Below are 20539 nucleotides of genomic sequence, written 5' to 3' on the forward strand. Positions count from 1 at the left end.
TTATGTAGGAATTAAATCCTATAGGAAAATTTACTATACAAGTCATTTGATTCATAGGAACATATCCTATAGGAATTATTCCTATAGGAATCTTGTAGTACAAATCCTATAGGAAAAAAGCATTAGCTCATACCTCATGGAAAAATTCATTTGCTACAATCAAAGACATACCATATTCCTATAGGATTCAACTTAGCATAACATTCCAATCCTACACCTTTTCTATTCCTACACTCTTCATATTCCTATGAATCAAAGGAGCCCTAATAGCGCGCTTCATCCACGCACGGTAAAACCTGCCCCACGATTCCAGCGCTTGCTTGTTCCGCGCCTTTTTATCAGCTGCGCGCTACGTGCACGGCGCAATCCACGCGTCGTGATTCCAGACTGCCGCAATCCACACCTCTTTTTACTGTCTCTTTCCCCCATTTCTCGCCGTACCCTGCAAGCCTAAACCCTTCTCTCTCTCTCCTCCAACCCCCAACGCCATGTCCACCTCCCGCCGCCGCCACCACAAGCCGCCGGCAGCGGGGCGCGCCGTATGGGTGCCTCGTGACGCCCAGCCCGCCACCGTACCCGACCTCGGCGGCGCCCCGCGGCAGCGCCCTGCTCCCCCGAACCCCGCGGCGCCTCGTCCGCAGGCGGTGGGGCGGGCGGTATGGGTGCCTCGTGCCGCGCCGCCATCCACCGTACGCGACCTTGCCGGCGCCCAGCAGCAGCGCCCCGCTCCTCCCAATCCCGCGGCGCCTCATCGGGAGGCGGCGGGCCGCGCGGTATGGGTGCCTCGCGAGGCGCCGCCCGCCACCCTGCGCGACATTGGCCTCACCCAGCGGCAGCCCCTCGCTCCCCCGAACCCTACTCCCACCGAGCCCCCGTCCCACCCCGCAGTGCCTCGTGACGGCGGCGCCCCGCCGCAGCCCCTCGCTCCTCCGAACCCCGCAGTGCCTCGTGACGGCGGCGCCCCGCACCTGCCCCTCGCTCCTCCCAACCCTATCCCTCCCGTGACGCAGCCCCATCCCGCTTCCTCCACCGCCTCCTCCTCCACGTCTCGCCGCCGCCGGCCTCGCCCCAGCTGCAACGGGGAGGCGAGGGACCCAGCGGCGCCGCCACCGGACGCGGCCCGCGACGGGGAGGCGACGGACTGGGCGGCGCTGCCGCTGGACGCGATCACCTGCGTCCTGCGGAAGCTCGACCACATCGAGATCCTCATGGGGGCCGGGCAGGTGTGCCACTCCTGGCGCCGCGCCGCGCGCGACCACCCCGCGCTCTGGCGCCGCATCGACATGCGCGGCCACCCCGACCTCGACCGCCAGCTCAACCTCTACAAGATGGCGCAGGGCGCCATACGCCGCGCCCAGGGCCAGTGCGAGGCGTTCTGGGCAGAGTACGCTGCCGACGACGACGTGCTCCACCTCCTCGGCGACCAGTGAGATTTCGTACTCTTTAATTTGCGTCTGATTAATTCTGTTCAGCCTGAAAATGCTGCTTCGAGTGTAATGTATGTGTAGCTTTATTCATCAGTATATGGTAGAATTTGCAAATAATCTATGCACTGGATCTGGATGTTTCATCTCATCATGATCTGGGTGAAGCTTTACTAAGATACTAGCAGAGATAATCATGATATAAATGACACCCAATGTTTTCATCCCTATAGGAGTAGTACACAATGAAATGATGTTCGATTTGTTTCGATTTTAATTCAATACTGGTAATAATGGTTAGTTTACATAGGATTGGATATGAGGTGCGGTTCATCCTAGCCTTATTTTTGTCTTCTTGCTTACATCTTTACATTCATATTACTGATACTGACCTCAGAGGAAGAATGTAATGCTTTTCACATCTGGAATATCTTCATGTCTTAGTGTTTTACTCCCATGAATTTTCTCAGCCTACCATTTAGCGGGTGCCTGTGCAACCTATCTTCACAAAGTAATTAACTGTGCGTAGCAAAACAGTGTGATTTCCTCATATTCCTCACAATTATCTAAGGTAGGAACTTAAGGTGTTACTATCAGCTTACAGAACTATGCGAGGTTTCCTTCAGGTGGTCTTTGGTCTAGAAAGTTCACAAGTTTCCTTGCATATTTAGCACAGAGCAATGCTTTCCTTGGTTTGAAATGGAGCACCGGGGAGTTGTAGTACAGGGATGAAACATGAAAATATTGAACATTGGATCTGCTGATGATCCCATATTACTTTTTAACAGTGAAGTGGAATAAATTACTCCGTGCTGAGTTTATATGCGAAATAGTAGATTTTAAGTGCTGCTGTCGTGTCCTATAACTGCATTCTCCAGCCAAGTCCGTTCACCTAATGTTCCGTGTGCCAAACATAAAGAAGTGAAGTAGGCACCACTAAACTCATTCCAGATGATGTCCTGGTCATTATGGGTAATTATCCTCTAAACGACTTAAGCCCTATTACACTCATATCTGGTCATTAACAGTGAATATCCTCTGAGATGACATATCCCCTATTACAATCATATTTTAAGTGCTATTCTACATCAGGGCAAAAATGGTAACTCTTCATATTTTGTACATAATACCTGTGCATTTCTTTTTATGGCGTATTTTTTGGTTAATATTTTATTCTTACTGCAATCACCTCTATATTCTTATCTCGTAGGACTGATAGTACATAGCTGCAACTTCACTGGGGCAAGCACTTGTGCCAGTTATAACTTGTGCAGCATACATCAACATTTCTTTTTTGAGGGCGTATTTTCCGGTTACTAATGTACAATTTCTATCTTTGCAGGGCACCATCTCTGAAGAGTCTCAGCCTCATTGCTTGTCAGGATATCATGGAATTCGAAGAGGAGATAAAGAAGTTCCCTCTGCTTGAGGAGCTTGAGATTTCACTCTTCACAAATATAGGTGGGAAGCAAGTGTTTGAGGAGATTGGCAAAGCATGCCCAGAGCTGAAGCACTTGAAATTCAATGCGTACCGGTTCTGCAATCTCGGTGATGACACGGACACTGAGGATGACGATAATGAGTTCAGGTATAACAGGGATGATGATGCTCTGGGGATTGCATCCATGCATGGGTTGCGCTCCCTGCAGCTCTTTGGCCAAAACTTCACCAATAAGGGGCTGACAGCCATCCTTGACAACTGCCCCCACCTGGAGTCCCTCGACATCCGCCACTGCTTCAACATCTCCATGGATGGTGCTCTGCGGAGAAAATGTCGTAACATTAAGACACTCAAGCTCCCCAATGATCCAATGGATGGCTATGATCTTTGCTTTGAGGGCCCTCTCTGGTCATTTGGCGTCCAGTCTGACAGTGATGATTATGCCTATGCGCCTGACTACATCCTGGACTCAGATGAATACGATGACTACTGTGATCCTTTCCGTTACCTTGACGGTGTCTATGAGTCCGAGCTCAATCCAGAAGACCGTATGTTCCTCAAGGGCATGCGCATGTTTATGAAAGATTCTGATGATGATGATTACTGACATAAAGTTCTTTGTGGTCTAGCTACTGGTGATGCTAGGGATCTGTTGGTGCTCGGATCTCACATTTGGCTGGAAGGTTCCTTACCTCTTTCATCGTAGATCATGTCTCGTACTTTGTCTTCTGTTCTTTTCGTGTGTTTATCGAGTAATTCCATGAACCAGTTAGCAGTAGAAAGCATGTGAGCAATCCCGTGTGGCAAGGTTCTCTACAACTGGAATAAGTATTTAGGGATTCAGCAAGTTTGAGAATATGGTTCATCATTGTGACAGGAGCTCTATGGTTTGGGCGCTGCAGTGCTTGTTTGATGTACCGAATGTTTCAGTGGAAAACTTCTTTAGAAGTACTGTTATTTGATGCCGGTGTTGGGAATATTGCTGTGACAAAGGGTTTTCTTGGTTTTTTTTGTGTGCGTGTATCTTTTTTGCCAGAAAGAAACGGAATTACATTAGTCACTGATCTTTGAATTATCTACCAGAGATAAGTTCGCGTTGAGGTCCAACGTAGAGGATTAGTTATTATACAGATCATGTGAGTTGTGTGTATCAGTTGTATTATCAGACAGCTTTCTGCATCCCTAGCTCACCGATCCAAACTGCACTACTTCTAGTTAATGCAAACTCTTTACTCCTTATCTACTTCCTCTTCTGATTGCCTCTTGTTTATCTTCCTCCGAGGTGTTCCTCTCTGAACCTTCAAGAAATGCGTAGTTCTTTTGCACCTTCCTGTTGTGCCAGTTCTGCTAATCGGTAGATGTGTCACCCACTCATCTTATGCCCCCACCGATATAGAAAGGGTAACTCTTTTTCTTTTCAACAAATAGAAAGGGTAACTCAGTGGCGGCATCGCCAACAGACCTTAACCCAGAGAAGGCAGACCTATGCTGATCTGAAGCTCATCATCCTTAATGAAGGGTAACTCCTTTTACCTCAAGAAGCAAGTTGGAGTCGTCTTAATAAAGCTCAACAGAATAAAAACAAGTGGGCAAAAGAAAAATACTTAGCAAACTACAATGCAGAGGCGAAAGAACAGTCGTAGCTGATCAGAAAGCACCAACTGGACACTAAATTCCAGCAAAGAAAATGCTTAGTGAACCAAAAAAAAGTATAGACCCCTGCTCGCCTCGCCAATTCTCCATGCTCGAGGGCTATAGAGCCTTCGTGGCCATGCGCAAAAGCTTATTAATTGGGATAGCTACACACTGGACTTGGGTGCAAGGAGGTCTGAAAAGTCCCGAGTCACCTTTCAGCTCATTCAGATTCAAGATTCAGGGTACAAAATATATAGCATACCAATGAAGTGTGTACATGCATGACTTGTCCAAGATGTCTCAAGCAAGAGGAAGCATGTACGGAGCTGAATGTACCAATTTATTCAGCTTATTTCTTGTTCAGGCTCAGTTGAGCTGATGAATACAGCAGGCGACAGCAACATGTGTGTCACCTGATTAGTGATTACAGGAGTACAATCCATAGGACAATACAAGAAGGATTGCTTAACTTGCAAAATTCAAAAGGGGCAAGCTAGTTAATTAAGAGCTTCTTCTCTGAATAGGACTCCCACCGGCATCAGGCCATGAATATTAGTTACTGAAGAAAGCCACAGGTCATCATGAATGTGCATAGCATGGTCGAGTAGTCTTATTCCAGACGGACTGAAATCCGCCATCTGCGCTGCCATATGACCTGAACTGAGGCTGATCCTCCTTCGGAATCACCTACATATAGTATTGCAAAGCCATATCTGCCATGTTTCTTCTCGCCACCTAGAAGAAGAAAGTTGGTACAAACTCATCAGCCAAATAGTTAGGTGCACTTCGAATAGAATAGATCTATCCATGTATTATTTCAAGGAAGAAAAAATATATTTCCATGTCATTTGAAGAAAGAGAATAGCCTTCTGCTTTGGAGCACTGTTGTTCGTTTCATCCTTTACAGATATCAGCAAAGATATGTTTAGCCGTTTAACTAAACCTGCATCAATGTTGCACAGAAAAATTAATACTACAATGGAGCAAGTGGAGGCCGCAACTGATCAATTCTCCTATCGCGAGTGTGAGCCAATGGACATGAGGAAGAACCAAAAGTGTACAATGGTAAAAGAATCCTATTATACACATTGTTAAAACACCTACAGTACTTCTTTACACAGAAATTCAAAAGTTCACGTGGACAAACATTGATGGGTGTCCAAGAATATACATGTTCTCAGTACCCATCGAGCTGCAGGATTCGCATTAGAAGATGTGCTGCAAACACAATTTTTTTAACTTACTGTAACACTTCAATCGGTGGACAGGGTGGAAATCACGCACACTACAAATTTAGGTCCCGTAGATGGTTAAAATGACAGTTCAGAAAAAACACTACAAGGTGTCAAATACAGGATGTGTAATCTGCCCTAAGATGATTGCAAATTGGCAGCTTGTGAAGAAGAAAAATGAAACTTTTCAAATATGATGCATGTAGGCTGTAGCCCTCATTTCTGTATTGATTTCTTAATATTGACATGAAAAGCTTCACCATTTTTATCAATTGCAGGGACAGCTGAGATATGGTAATTCTATGACGTGCTAATGAAAACAGAAATGTGTGTTCAAATCAACTACCGATTAAATTAAAAAATAAAGCATTTCTAATGCAATGCGCCTGATCGCATACTTTATCCGATCCAAAAATGTGTGTCAACATCATAAGAGGATGAACAAGTTCATAACCGTTCCATGAATTCTGCTCTAATGAATGATGACATGGACATATCAGAATCAAGGAAGAAAGTAAGAGTTACATAAGGAGTTAGAAACGTACACCAGTGAAAATTTATGTCACGCCATACATGGTTTCAGAATTTCATGGCTGTTGTTGGTTCATGCAAATCTGAATCTAATCGGCACTTGGCCTCCGCAAGCTGTTGCATAGTCTTGAGCAAGGTGTGGTGCAGCTTCCTTGTGTGGGCATATGTACCTGTCCACAAACACCTTCTCGGTCACAATGACTGCTGAGAAGTAGCTCCGCTCCCGCTGTAGCAATCCATTCTCCTTAAGAAACTTTAGAACATAATTTCGGGGTCTGAGCCTGCCCTCCAAGCTATAAGAGAGTATTGCTGGGCGATGAGCAATGTAGGCGCGCGGGTTCCAACCCCACCTCGGACATGAGGAAGTCAGACCTGCCCTGCAGCATTGCTTTGGACTTTGTCAGCAAAGGCGGAGCCCTAGACACGGCGATGCCCACCTCAGCATCCGACCAGTTAAACGTCTTGTTCAAGTAGTCTAGTTTGGCGGCGACTGTCAAATGAAAGAGCGTGCAGGGCGTGCCTGAACATGGGAGAGCCACGAGGCACACCTAAACGCTCGGCGCAAGCCACAATCGCCCGGACACGGTCCAGATTGTTGGTGAGCAGACTCGGCGCAGCCATGCTCAGCTTGGCAATATCGCAATCATGTAGACCGCACTCCCGCAGGAACGTGACGTTGGGTTTGACTGTCCTGTCGAGGTTATATCCGAGGAGACTATTGTTGAACTTCAAGGCTCGAAGGAGGTTGTCGAAGGAGCCGAAGATGGGCAGGTAGTAGTTGAGGTAGGAGACGATGGATCTGCGGCGGATTCTGCCGCGGGCGACCGGGACGAATCGCGCGATGTCATGGCGCGATAGGCCGAGACCGGCGAGCCCGGTGACGACGGGCGCCAGGGTTTTGTCCACGGCGGAGCAGAGTAGCTTGGGGTCCTTGGCGACGACGGCAGAGACGTCGCCGGTGGAGAGGCCGAGGCCGGCGAGGAAGGAGAAGACGGCGTCGGGATTGGTGGGGGACTTGAGGTGGGAGATCTTGGCGGAGGCCTTGATTGCCTGCGCCCGGGTGAGGCCGCATCGATCGACGAGGTACTCCTCCACGTTGAGTCCAGGGCTTGGGGAAACGGCGGTGGCGGGCGCGGAGAGGAGGCGGTGGAGATGGGAGATGGGAGAGGCGGAGGGAGACGAGAGGAGGCGGGTAAAGATGCTGCGCCGCAGCCGAAGCATGGCGGCGCCGCCCCCCGCCGGTGGCGAGTGAATGGGGAACGGAGGTGCGAGACAGCGAGAGCGAGAGTGGTAGACTCGACTCGTGAACAGAAAATCCCCACGGGGCCTGACCTGATCCTGAGTTTTTAGGCCCAATTGCCGGACTACTCAGAAATGTTGGAAATAGGAAAGAGGGCCCGAAACCTAACTGGGCCGGGTTTGGGCATGAAATTTATGCCCAATGATTGAGGCTGGGCCTTGATTTTCTGTACCAAGCTTTGTTAGGCCCGGCCTAAAGGATGTTCAAGTATAGCAAGTGCCTATGCTCAAAAAAAAAAAAAAAGCAAGTGCCTCTCACGCTTCAGTATCAAACAGGACTACTCCAATTAACTCATGTGAATGAATTGATTAATCCAAGCACGGGTCAATGGGATAAAGTGATGGTTAGAAATATTTTTTGGCCATGCTTATATATTGCAAATGCCATTGTCGGATAGGATAGAGGACTTCGTGGCGTGGCGCTACTCTAACTTGGGTATTTTTTCGGTGAGATCTACTTATCATGTTAGAATGGGACCGTTGAGAACAAATGGAGTTGGCTCATGTGAACTCAACTTGGTATGGTCAAAGCTATGAAAACTTAGGATTCCATCAAAGATTAAAATATTTATCTCAAAGACACTACATAGTACTTTGCCATGTCGGTTCATCTTAGCAAACAAACACATTAAAGTGGATGCGCAATGTCTTATATGCATTTCCGACATGCATTGTTTTATTTGTGAAAGAGCCATGGTGGCCCACCGAAACCTTATAGAAACCTCCGGTCAAACACCGAAACTTTCCAAAAACACAAAAAGTGACTTCCCATATATGAATCTTATTCTCTGGACTATTCTAAACCTTCTCTGATGTCCTGAATTCTATCCAAGACTCCGAACAACATTTGGTTTCTAACTCACATTCCAAATCTACCCTAAGCGACGTCGAACCTTAAGTGTGTCACCCTACGGTTCACGAACGATGCAGACACCTCTCAGATCAATAACCAATAGCGGGACCTGGAGATTCATAATGGTTCCTACACATTCAACGATGACATCCTGATTGAAAGAACCATAAGCATTCGTTACCGAATCACTTTGTCTCGTCTCGTGATACTTTACTTATCCGAGATTTGATCATTGATATCTCCATACCTAGTTCAATCTCGTTACTGATAAGAACTCTGTACTCTTTCCGTGATACGACATACCTTGTGACATAGTCACATGCTTGCAAGCTAATTGGGTGCCATCCCACTGATGCATGTAAAATGCATGCATAAACTTTGTAGTTTGTTGACATATATTCCCACACATTTGCAACATATATGATGTTATATCCATGCTTTATATTGATTTTGAGGGATTTAACAATGATCTCCTTTATTTGGGTTATAATCGTACATGACAGGAAAACCCTGTTTTGTGTACTTTTAACTTTTAGGGACCTAAACGAAGTCAAATTGACCAAGGATTTCGGAGGTGCCAATATTTCATCAAGAGAAGGATCTGGAGCGCTTGGATCTCACCAGTTGGGCCAGGAGGGACAAACGACCCCTGGTGGCGCGCCCAGCCAGGGAGGGTGCGCCACTAGATCTATTTCCCTCCTTGACCGTCTGATTCTCTTGATTCTTTCTCCCACGGATTTTGTCTGACCTAAAAACCCATATATAAAGGACTTCCCAAGGCTTCCTCGAGGGGAGTACCGTAGAAACACCGAAACACCAAAACAAATCTAGAACCAGCGAAGATTGGAGGGGGAAACTCCACCGGAGGGATCTCCACCTTCTCCAACATTTACACTATCATCACCATGATGAAGAGGGAGCAGTTCACCTCTTAACTATGAGTTTGTCGCAGTATCTTGATCTATTTCTCTCTTGTTCTTCATAGACTATATGAGCTACACAACATGACTATGGTCATATATGTAATTCATATGTGATGGATCTTTATTCAATGATATTGATATATGAGATTATAACCTATTATGTGTAAGATGTATTGATAGATGCATATCATGTACCCAATTCTTAAGTACTTGTTCTGATCCAACTTGTATGCAAGAACATGTGTGGGGAGAAGTGTGTATTAGATGGAGTGGCATTTACTTTTCTTTTGCTGCCTCATTAGAGATAAAGTGACTACATGTGCTATACTTATCATGTGACATTCTAATAATTTTACCTTTCTTTTGCTGCCTCATTAGAGATAAAGTGACTACTATGGTATTTAGCTTTCTTTTGCTGCCCCATTAGAGATAAAGTGACTACATGTGCTATAATTATCATGTGACATTATAATAATTTTGTTTATTCAAGGTAGCATATTTGATATTCAAACATTATGTCAAAATACTAGCTTAAGGCTATACTCTGTTGATTCTTAATTCAAGATTGCGTGGAGTTTTTCCTTTCTTGAAGAGTATAAGAGAGATGTGTTGCATCATCTCTATGTTCGAATGTAATGCCCATATGAATGCTTATCAAACACATGTTGAAGTTGCACCAATATTATGTCATTGATGAATTGTTAGTGTCAACTACATCTTAAAAGGAGAGTAGACAAGTGAACTCATGAACTCCGATCCATTTTAAATCACTAGAAACACCTTTCCAACACTATTACCTTACTTTATATTTACCACTATTATTTAATCCGAAAATACCAAAAAATACTTTCTCTACATACACACACACAAAACCCAAATACCACTAGCCTTTATTTGTTTTTATCTAGTTTACTTAGGTTGTCTACTTTACTTTACTTTCATACTTGTATTTCCTATTACTAATACGAAATCTTGTGCTTGAAAACCACACGGTGAGTTGGAGAAACAAGACAAGAACTTTATTTTGCAGGTTGCTCGAAGAGGAGAGGAATAATTCAGCTTCTAAGCCAATTCTCCGAGAGTTTGATATAAACCCTCGAGTCACCCTTGTGGAAAAAGACGCTTACTACAACACTCTGCACTTGGAGTCCCAACGAGTTGGTCTACACAGAGTTGTTGCCATCACCCACCGAGAGGGCCCAAGTATATCTCTTCGTCATTTGGATGGAAAAATCCCATTCTTGATCCATGATCTTCAATTCTCACTTTCAGGTACCCAGTGCCACCTTTATAACCACCCAGTTACGAAGTGGTTTTTTATGTCATCAAAACATTCCTCCGATGGGAGAGATGAGATCTCCGTGTCTCACACCCCTACTAGTCATAAAGAAATCACTATTCTCATCATTTATTCTAACTCCCACATAACCATTATCTAAGAGGCTTTTAATAATACCAAAGTTTAAAATAGCCGGCTATAGCCCGGCTATAGCCGGCTATAGCTGGCCGGAGGGACCTGCCGCTACGGCTATGCCCTTCAAAGGCTAAGACGGGATAATCCGCTATTAGCCTCGAAAACCCGCTATTAGCCCCAAAAACAGGTTAAAAATAGCCGCTAAGGCTATAATGCTGTAAATATAGTGGGAAAGAAAAGGAAAAAAGGAAAACTGGAAATTGGTGCTACTTATAATGTTGTAATATGTGGACCGAACTGTGTCTTATTCATAGCTTTTTATGTAATCGTGTTAATATGTTATGCCTAATGCCAATAAATTATCAAATTTGTGAATTTCTCCCCATTCATATAATATAAAATCGACAAGCAGTAGGGTTTTTGCCCTACTGTAACGTGTCAAAAAAAAAAATGCCAATAAATTATCAAATTTGTGAATTTTTTATAGAGATATATATGAATTTTGATTTTTTCCCATGAATTAGCAAAACCGCTAAATGGATGATTTAGCCGCTATAGCTCAGCTATAGCCTTTCATAGCTCCCAGAAATGCTGCCGCTATTTCCAATAGCCGGCTATTTTAAACTATGAATAATACCCATGTTATACTATCTTGGAAAGACACTTTGTTATCTGCACCTTGCACCATGTCACTTCAAAATTTATATGTGGTCAACAGGTACTCAATAATACACGATGATAGTAGAAAAAATATCAAATGTCGACTTACATAGAAAAGAAGACAAATCAGGGAGTACTTCCGTAACTTGTGGCTCCCATTTTAAAATCAAGGAGTACTTCCGTCACTTGTGGCTCCCATTTTAAAATCAGCATGCACATTGTTTCAGATTTCTTAATTCTTAAGGTTTGAGTAATGATTTGCTAGGCATGTTTGATGTCTATAAGCGTGTGTTAACCTTCTATGTCTTATAAGAAAATCATGAATTGATTTCCTGCTTTGTTATATGTTGAAATCCATTTCAAGATGTGTACATCCTTATCTGAAGCTAATTTCAGAACATTAAACGGCACAATGTACACTTGCAGGTTCACATTAATCATATGGAACGTTTCTTTATGCTACCGTGTAGCTATGAAATACTGTACCTCAGTTCCTTGATATAAATGTTTTGGCAGTTCAAAATGAACTGTGAAAACGTCTTATATTTGGGAACGGAGCGATTCAAGGACACCAGAGTACTTTTATTGTATCTAGACCGAACAGCCAGATAAGTTCTCCGACTTCAGTGAGACAATCGAACGCATCATGGTACTCAGGTCATTTGCAGGATCTGTTGGATAAGTCCAATACGGTTTAGGCACTGGCCATCTGTCAGGATGTGACTTAAGAAAAGTTAGAAAAAAAGTAAATTCATGCAAGAAAGTACGGCACAGATAGTTACGAGAAGTGCTGGAAAGGACACCTGTTTGGAGTACGGTCGGTATTTTCTGCAGAAATGGTCCTACAAATACACACCGAGGAATAGTTTTAACATCCAAGATAACTGCTATACAATGCATCCAAAAGTTGCAGACATACCCTGTCTCAAAATTCCTGAGGCATTCAAGAATTATCTCCCTAGGTAGGAATGGAGTTACTTCCTCGTCATAAAAGTTCATACCGACGAAATACCCATCAGAATCAACAAGAGGCCCTCCGATCCCAACCTAGCACAAAAACAGAGTGACAGTGAACAAGAACTATTCCTGAAAAAAGATGACAGCTGAGTTGATACTGTCACAGATCAAAGCCATTCGGATCTTAATGCACATATGTATTTCTTCCATGTCGTAAAGTAAGAGATACTTGTACCTTACTGATTTTACAATTGGAGGTCGAGAGCTCCTTGCAGTCCAACTTGCTCGGTTCATCAGTCAATCTTCCACACGTAGCAATAAATTTGCCACTCTTGAAGAGACGCCCTACTGCTATCACGTTACAATGGCGCTCAAATTGAATTTGATGATTAATATCTGCTGCCTTAAGATCAAGGGAGTTCTCCACGTTGACTACAGCAATATTGTAATTTAAACTATAATGCTGCAGCTTTCCCATGGCACGTTGTTTGTTTGGAAGGTGCACTTCAATCTGTAACGGTAAAGTTAGACCTAGGCAATAGTATCTTAAATCAGCGAAGTAGAAGGACTTAGTAGCACCAACCCTCAAGTTCTCATCAATCTTATTTTCATCAGAAGAAGATCTGACCAGGCTTGCTGATGTCAGAATACTCGTGTATAGATTGCACTCTATAGCTATGCCGGTGCATACAGATAACCTTGTTTCTCCTTTACATACCATAATAATATTTCAGATCGTAGCTGTGATCAAATCAAATGTGGAACTGAAATGATCATTTTATAGTAATTTACCATTGAATGAAGCAACTGAGACAACACAGCCAGACAAAATTGAAGAAACTTTTTCAATGTGGTCATTTTGGACATTTCTATTGGCACCATACAAGCTGGGAAATTTCGTATCAAAAGAATTGATTAATTTCATTCCAGCTGGTTGAACAAAGAAGATACAATACCATAGTTAGAGATCAAAAAGCTGTGAAAATAAGTGCAAAAATGGTGGAAGAGCAAACATAATCGGAAGACCGACTCACAGACTACTTTTGTTGGAAAGGAATAACCACATGAGAATAGATCCTTATGTACACTTCGAACAAATTCTAGGAAAAGAAGGTGAAGTGATTAGCACACAATATCAGGAACATATGTAGAAATAGATAAATCCTCCCTTGCTGGCAGAAATTATGAAAAAACAAAGAGAAGTACCTACCATTACATAATATGGTGACATAACTAGAGTATTAACTCACATGTAGCAACTTAGCATACATTAAAGATTCACCTGGGGGATAGAAGTCAAAAGGTGCAGAATCATTTATCCTTTTATTTGTGCTTCTCACCAATTTGCTACCTAAAATGAAAAACTTGAATGAAGACGGGCAGGAAATATAATTAAGGATTTTAGTACTCCCTCTGATTCATTAATTGACTCAACATTGTCTACATACAAATGTATCTAGACACGTTTGTTGACTAGAAACATCTATATCTAGACAAAGTTGAGACAATTAATGTGATACGGAGGGAGTACAAGTATGTGTGAAATTGCCTGATAATGCAGAACTGAGATGTCTAAGCTGGTGATGTTGCAGGGTTATTTCTTGCGCAGTCACCTTTTCGCTTATTTCCATCCCTGCAATAGAATACGGAAAATTTGATTAATAACTCCACAAAAGTGATTAACCAAAAGGCTATGCATTCCATCAAACGGAGGCAAAACCAATAATATCAAATATACAGGTAGCTTTACTATGTCAATATATTATATGAAAGAAAACAATATCTCCTAATATATTCTATGAAATAAAATTGCAAATCATTAGTTTAGGCGAATATATATTAGCTATGTAGCTTGAAACTCAAGCAAGAGTTCTAGTCAAGTACCGGAGAACAATGAAGGCATATGCTTACAGGAATGGTGGTGTTAATGCAAGAGTTGCGGTATTCACCCTGCTTATTGGTACAAAGAGTATGCAAGAAACTTGCGGTCGTCAGGTACCATATATTTTACGTACCCTAGAAAATATATTCACCTGCCACTTCACTATAGACGCCTCCAGAGAGTTGAGCTCCAGCCGTTAATTGACAAGGTTGCCAGCAAGCTGCCAGGATGGTAGGTAGCGCACCCCAGCAGAATTCTCATTGCAAATACAGTGCTTTCGGCCATGGCTACCTACCACCTCATAAGCATGCCTATTTCGAATTGGGCATGCATATTTGACTCTAAACAGCAGGAATTCTGCTTATTTTCATTAAAAGGAAAATTTTGTAACCTACACACACACTCAGCACCCGCTCAATGAAGCCGGGCTCCAACACAAGAACACTACTGCACAACTAAATTGTTACACGGGAGAAAGCTAAGTCCACCATCTGCACCTCATATATCTCCGATCATAGCAGCCAAACCTTCCGCCGTCAAGCTCAGGTTCTGAAAAATGCACCGACCTCTTTCCTTTTAGATGTGCCAACCAATGTAGACTGAAACTCTTGCTTCCCTTCTTGCCATTTCATCCTTTGGTTGACGAACTAGTTTGCTCCACCAAGCTCTAATGCAAGTAGAAGAGCTAGCAAACAGAACTAATCTCGGGTGGCCGTTCTGAAACTGAACCCACAGTTCTTTAGCATAGGGACAGTGACGCTAGCCTTGATATCAACGGACAGACCCCGAAAGACAGTGAGTGGGAACCACACTGCCATGCGATCAGACTGACATGGATTATTTCTGGGCTTCCACTACCATATCTTTGGGAGACGGAGGAAAAAGACGCTCTTGGGGCAACGGCCATTGGTGCACGAGCCTATGAAATCTTTTGGCGCGAAATATCTCCAGCTCTGAGTAGAGTTGTCAAGAAGGAACTTCAGGCCAACAACTGGATAAGATCCTTAACGGCGGATAAACTAGCTCTGAGTGGTTGGACCATGACCCAATATGTCGGCTATGTCCTAGTTTCCCGAGACGGCCATCCACTTGTGCAAGGGCTACCCCTTCTCCATGGCGGTATGAACTAACGGCAAGACTTGGACGGTCACAACATTACTGGCGAACCACGGCCACGCATTTTTCAGGGAGATCTCACAATGGTCCGATGGTTTGATCCAGATGTCCTCCAAAGAGGAAACGTACAGGCGTACAGCCTGAGTCGCAGTTTACTGTACACCCTATGAAAAATCTGTAAGGAACAGAATTTGCGAAATTCAGATGACGCATGTAGAGGTTGTCGTCATGGCATTCGAGGACATCAGGCAAAGGGCTATGGCCTTTAGGGTGGCCACTCCTCCCGCGGGCATCAGGTAGTTAGGCTTTGAGATCTCTTGGGTTCTATGGGTTTTGTCAATTTCCCTTCAAAAATATCATCTTCGCTACCGGTTTCTCCAAAAGACAAATGTTCACAAAATTGCAAAGCAAATGTTAATATCTAGGTCACACAATGACAAAATAGTAAGAAAGGAACCGAGCATTTAAATAGTGCAATTACAGGTAACCACAGAGGCACGTGTTGCACATACCAAAGAAATTGAAGGTTTTCTAAGCGACCATAACCATTAACTAGTTTGCTAATTTGCGACAGCTCGCCAAAACCGTCCATTTCACACCTCCTAACATTCAAACTGGCGCATGGAGCCTATGCGTAGGTGCTCATGTGGGTACATTTGACAAATTTGATCTCTGGAAAAAATTAGTCCCTCGTCTGTCCTCTTGGCTCGACGCCATCCAGAAAGGCACTGAAATTGTGCAGGTTGGTGCCAACAAAATTGAGCACGGAATAGCTCAAGAAGTTCAGCGCCAACGACATTGGTGCCGACCTTGCTTTGTCTCCATGTGGCTTGGCCCGACACCCTTCTACGGCGTTAAATAGTCTTGGCGCCACCTACAAAAATTTGGCGCCGTTCTCGGTGGCGCCAACCTTAGGGATCAGATTTCAAAATAGTTTTACCTAGGGATTACACAGTGTATTAGTTTCGTCAAAAGGTCAGTTTTGTCAAAAAAAAAAATGGTGGCATGTAAAGTAGAAGTCTTGCCGCCAGTATTGCTTGCCGCGTCGCCTACCCATATGTTTTCTACCATCTCTCTCATCTTTCATCCGCGCAGTCGATGCACCAACTTGGCACCTCTTCACTTACTTCGCCCGCGGTTGACCAAGTGAAAAACAGTGTCCGCCTCGGGACGCAGCACCACGTCGACAAGCACGTTGGAGTTGCGGTGCAGGGCTACCGACGCCGACGGCTCGAGCAGCTCGCGTTTGATGGTGTCGAGGAGGATCCACAAGCACGTAGTAGTTGCTGCTGCCGGTGGTGGTCCCTATGATGCTGTTGTTGCCGTCGACCATCTCCATAATTGGGGGATTATGAGAGGCACGGACTGGATCCTCTTCAGCTCCTCCGCGCGAGCATCTCACGCTTCTCCTGGGTCTCCATGTGACGTTGGAGCGGATTGAAGTGGCAGTAAAGGTTGTCGTTGTAGTCGCCTCCTAAGACCCTGTTTTGTACTAGAGTTTTTGTGGGATTAGTGCGGATAATACTCTATAGTATTGGGTGATCCCCTACCGTTACCCAATCCCCATAAAACCTCATCCCTAATTCACTAGGTAGGGGTAGAGTGTTGGAGTTGAGAAAAAATACACTAAGATTTAGGAAAAAGTGGGGAATTAAACTCGCTCAATACTCTAGTAGTACCAAATATATTTTAGAAGTGGGGATTTAAATTTTGGTGGGGATTATCTCACTATTCTCACAAAAACTTTAGTACCAAACAAAGTCTGAGGAGGCGGGGTAGGATGCAGGAAAGTTTGGGGCCAACATCGGGGAGGCAGGGAGGTTGGACTCAGGCTCGGGTTTGGCGTTGTGATCCGTCGAGGGGAGAGTCGTGGGTATATAACGGAACGGAAGAGTGGTTTGCTTGGAAGAAGGGAAAGAGCAGCCGGCAGCTGCCGCTGATATATCCGTCTTGGCTCACGTACACTATCTTTTCCGATTCAGTGTGTAGTTATGAACTCACCGCCAGCTCCTCCGTGCTTCTTCATCTATACTATATACAGTTGGATCTTGGATGGAAGCAGGTCAAAGAAATTACATGATGCATCATGATGCGCCCAACAACTCGTCACATAAGAGTAGAGGAAAAAGACAACCTTGGAGGGACGCTAGGAGCCTTAGTCAGTTGGGATATGACATAGGAGGAGCAGAGAGAGAACAGAGAAGAGAAGTAGGGAGGAGTTTCTTACATGATATCTGAAGTTCAGGTTTTCTGAAATTTACTCATGCAACATGACATTCAGTGCACAACTCGCTTAAACAACAGTAGTGGAGAAACTGTAGCTCACATATAAGTACGGGATAACATACCGAAGTATTCCAAAACGCTCCAAGCATTGGAGAATTGCATTTCTTGGAAGGAAGACAGTCAGGTTCGCACAACACATGTTCATACCAAGAAAGTTCCCATCAACATCAACAAGGGACCCTCCGATCCCAGCCTAGCGTAGTATGATAAAGTAAAACAAATGACAGTGAAACAATATTAGACAAGAAAAAATATCATGTTTAATGCTTTAGCGAAATAGCTCATTAAGTGAACAACTATTTATTTCCACTGTGGGACCAAGATAAAACAAAATGGTGTACCTTGCTGGTTTTACAGGTGGCGAACATAACCTCTTTGTGGTCAATTTTTTCTATTATTGTCCCGCTTGTGGCCACCAATTTTCTTGATTCATACACACGTCCAACAGATATTACCTTGCTACCTGACTTATATTCAACTTTATGGTGGAGACGTGCTTTACTAGGAATACCGGGGGTCAAGATTTCGACAATAGCGATATCATGCTCCAGATCGTAGTATTTCAACCAGCCATCGACATACATTGAAGAATAAGTGCGAGCTCTAATCTGCAACGGTAAAGTGAAACTTAACCAATATCTTAAATGAACGAGTCAAAATGAACAGACTATGATTAGCACACCACCTTCAAGTCATTATCAATCTTTCTGTCATCGCGAGAAGATCTCACCAAACTTGCAGAGGTCAACAAAGTTGTCATGCGTGGTTCATATCGTATGACTACGCCCGAGCATGCGTGTACCATTGTACGTCCTGAACATGATCATAATTTGAAGCAATCATGAATGTGTTCTAGAACAAACATGGAACATAGTAAAAGATACAGCGGAATTTGTTACCCTTAAAAGAAGCAAGGGCGATAACGCTTTTAGACAACTTTGAGGTAACTTCAGTATTTAGTTCATTCCAGACACCTGGACAAGAATCATCGAGGTCACCAAATCGTGCTATGTACCCTAGTGAACGGAACAATGTACATCACAATGGTGTGAGGTTTTACATTCCAGAGCAGCAGAAGTTTAAACAACATGCACAGAGAGGAACAGGCGACAAGGTTGGGTGTAGTGACTCACTTGTGCCTCCTGTTGTGCAAGATTTTTGGATGTTGCTTCCACTACCTCCTGTTTTGCAATCATGGTCTTGCTTTCTCTCCAGCATCTTATGAAATCTGTGGCAAAGTGAACAATACGTAAAAATTATGGCGTACTCCAGGGATATTTAGACACACCAAATCTCATGTAGTAGTAGTCAGTAAGATGAGATCGTAGAGAATATTTGAACACACCAAATTATCAGAGTACGAGAACACAGTTTAACCGAGGAGGTCTGCAGGTCATATGTATGAGCAATGTAAGTTGCACTATAACCATGTTTCATCATCAGTGCCCAATATATGTTGCAACATTTAATTATGAAACCGGTTGGACTGCCGGCCAGGGACGGGAGGATTGATCAGGAGAGCCGGCCAGTTGATGGGTCTAGTCAGTTGGGCCGAAGATACATTACCATTGGCGGTGCCGACGGCAAAGATACCTTAGAATTTTGAGGTATCGGAAGAATCAAAGAAGTACTTTCTGGATGCCCACAAATTTGCCCTCGCGATCACGCTAGATCACAATCGTATAAAGTTTGCTGCAGGAATTCGCTACTAGCAGAATAAATGAGGAGCTGAGGGAGAATAGGCGACCGCTACCGGAGAACGCACATGATTGGCGGAGCAGGCGGCTGGACGATGGATTTGGGGAGGTGCACTGCTCCGTTCGTCCGTGCGGCGGCGGAGTCAGTTCGATGACATGAGGTGGCTGGCACCTGTGGAGTCCAGGGAGGGCCTAGAGGCCCAGCCCATTTAGAACAGTTAAGGGCCCAGCCCATCGGCTATACACATGGGGATGTGCGGTCTGCAGATCGAATCCTTGGAAGCCTCATGAAAAAACCTGACAAATGTGATGATGCCATCTGCACATACTGCTTCTGCAGTCACACAGCCGAGGCAGAGGCCACCGATCTGCCCAGCTGTTTCTTGGAAACCATGTACTTCCTCCGTCTGCTTAACTTTATCTACTAGATAATATAGAGACATATTGATATATTTTACCGTATCTAAAAGAAAATTAAGCAGCTTTTTAGAATGTTGCAGTGTGTCGATGTTGCATGCCTAGAATAAACTATATTGTATTGGAAAGAAGGCACAATATTTCTCAGGTTGCTCTGCATACAGAGTTTGATCATTACCCCATGGTAAAGATAGTACCTATCACAAGTTCAGAACAATTACTATAGTAAATCTGAAAATATTTGGTGTCTATTCTTCTAAAAGAAACATAATTAAATTATCGGATTTGCTAATTCTCACGAGAGTTTAGCTAGAGCTCAGTAAAATCTTAAATAACCCAAATTCTATATGCTTTAGGATTAGTGTTTATGGTGGGTTTCTCGTTTTTGGCCTGTTTATTATTTGTGGCGTCGACCTTTGTCTTGCTGGGCCGCACTGATTGTTGACCGGCGTCGACATTTGTCTTACTGGGCCGCATTGGTTGTTGACTGGCCCATCTGTGAAACATAGACGCTAATAAGTAGGGGTGGAAACGGATCGGATACGGATCGGATAGTGCCCTTCCCATATCCGTTTCCATATTTTTAAAACGAATACGGATGCGAATAGGGATGTTTCCGAATACGAATTCGGAGCGGATGTTACTCGAATACAAGTACGGATCAGATGTTTTCTGAATTCGGAGCGGATACGAATATAAGGAGATAATATACTCATGTCGTAAAATGAGCCAATATATAATGGTAGAGAGATAAATATACTGATATAAGACA

At 43.9% G+C, this 20539-nt stretch overlaps 1 protein-coding gene and 1 pseudogene across 1 annotated transcript; one reads left to right on the forward strand and one right to left on the reverse strand.

Annotated features, from left to right (window-relative positions):
* Nucleotides 1-1079: 1079 nt before the first annotated feature.
* On the forward strand, nt 1080-3825 carry LOC124663270 (putative F-box/LRR-repeat protein 23; the record flags this gene model as incomplete). The annotated part of the gene is made up of 2 exons (XM_047200996.1): nt 1080-1426; nt 2767-3825. Coding segments are annotated over 2 exons (1053 nt in total), but the record flags the coding sequence as incomplete, so codon positions are not given.
* A 920-nt stretch (nt 3826-4745) lies between these two features.
* LOC124666204 lies at nt 4746-7511 on the reverse strand (annotated as a pseudogene).
* Nucleotides 7512-20539: the final 13028 nt, after the last annotated feature.

Source organism: Lolium rigidum, chromosome 6 (assembly GCF_022539505.1).
Source record: "Lolium rigidum isolate FL_2022 chromosome 6, APGP_CSIRO_Lrig_0.1, whole genome shotgun sequence".
In the NCBI taxonomy this organism is placed as follows: Eukaryota; Viridiplantae; Streptophyta; class Magnoliopsida; order Poales; family Poaceae; genus Lolium; species Lolium rigidum.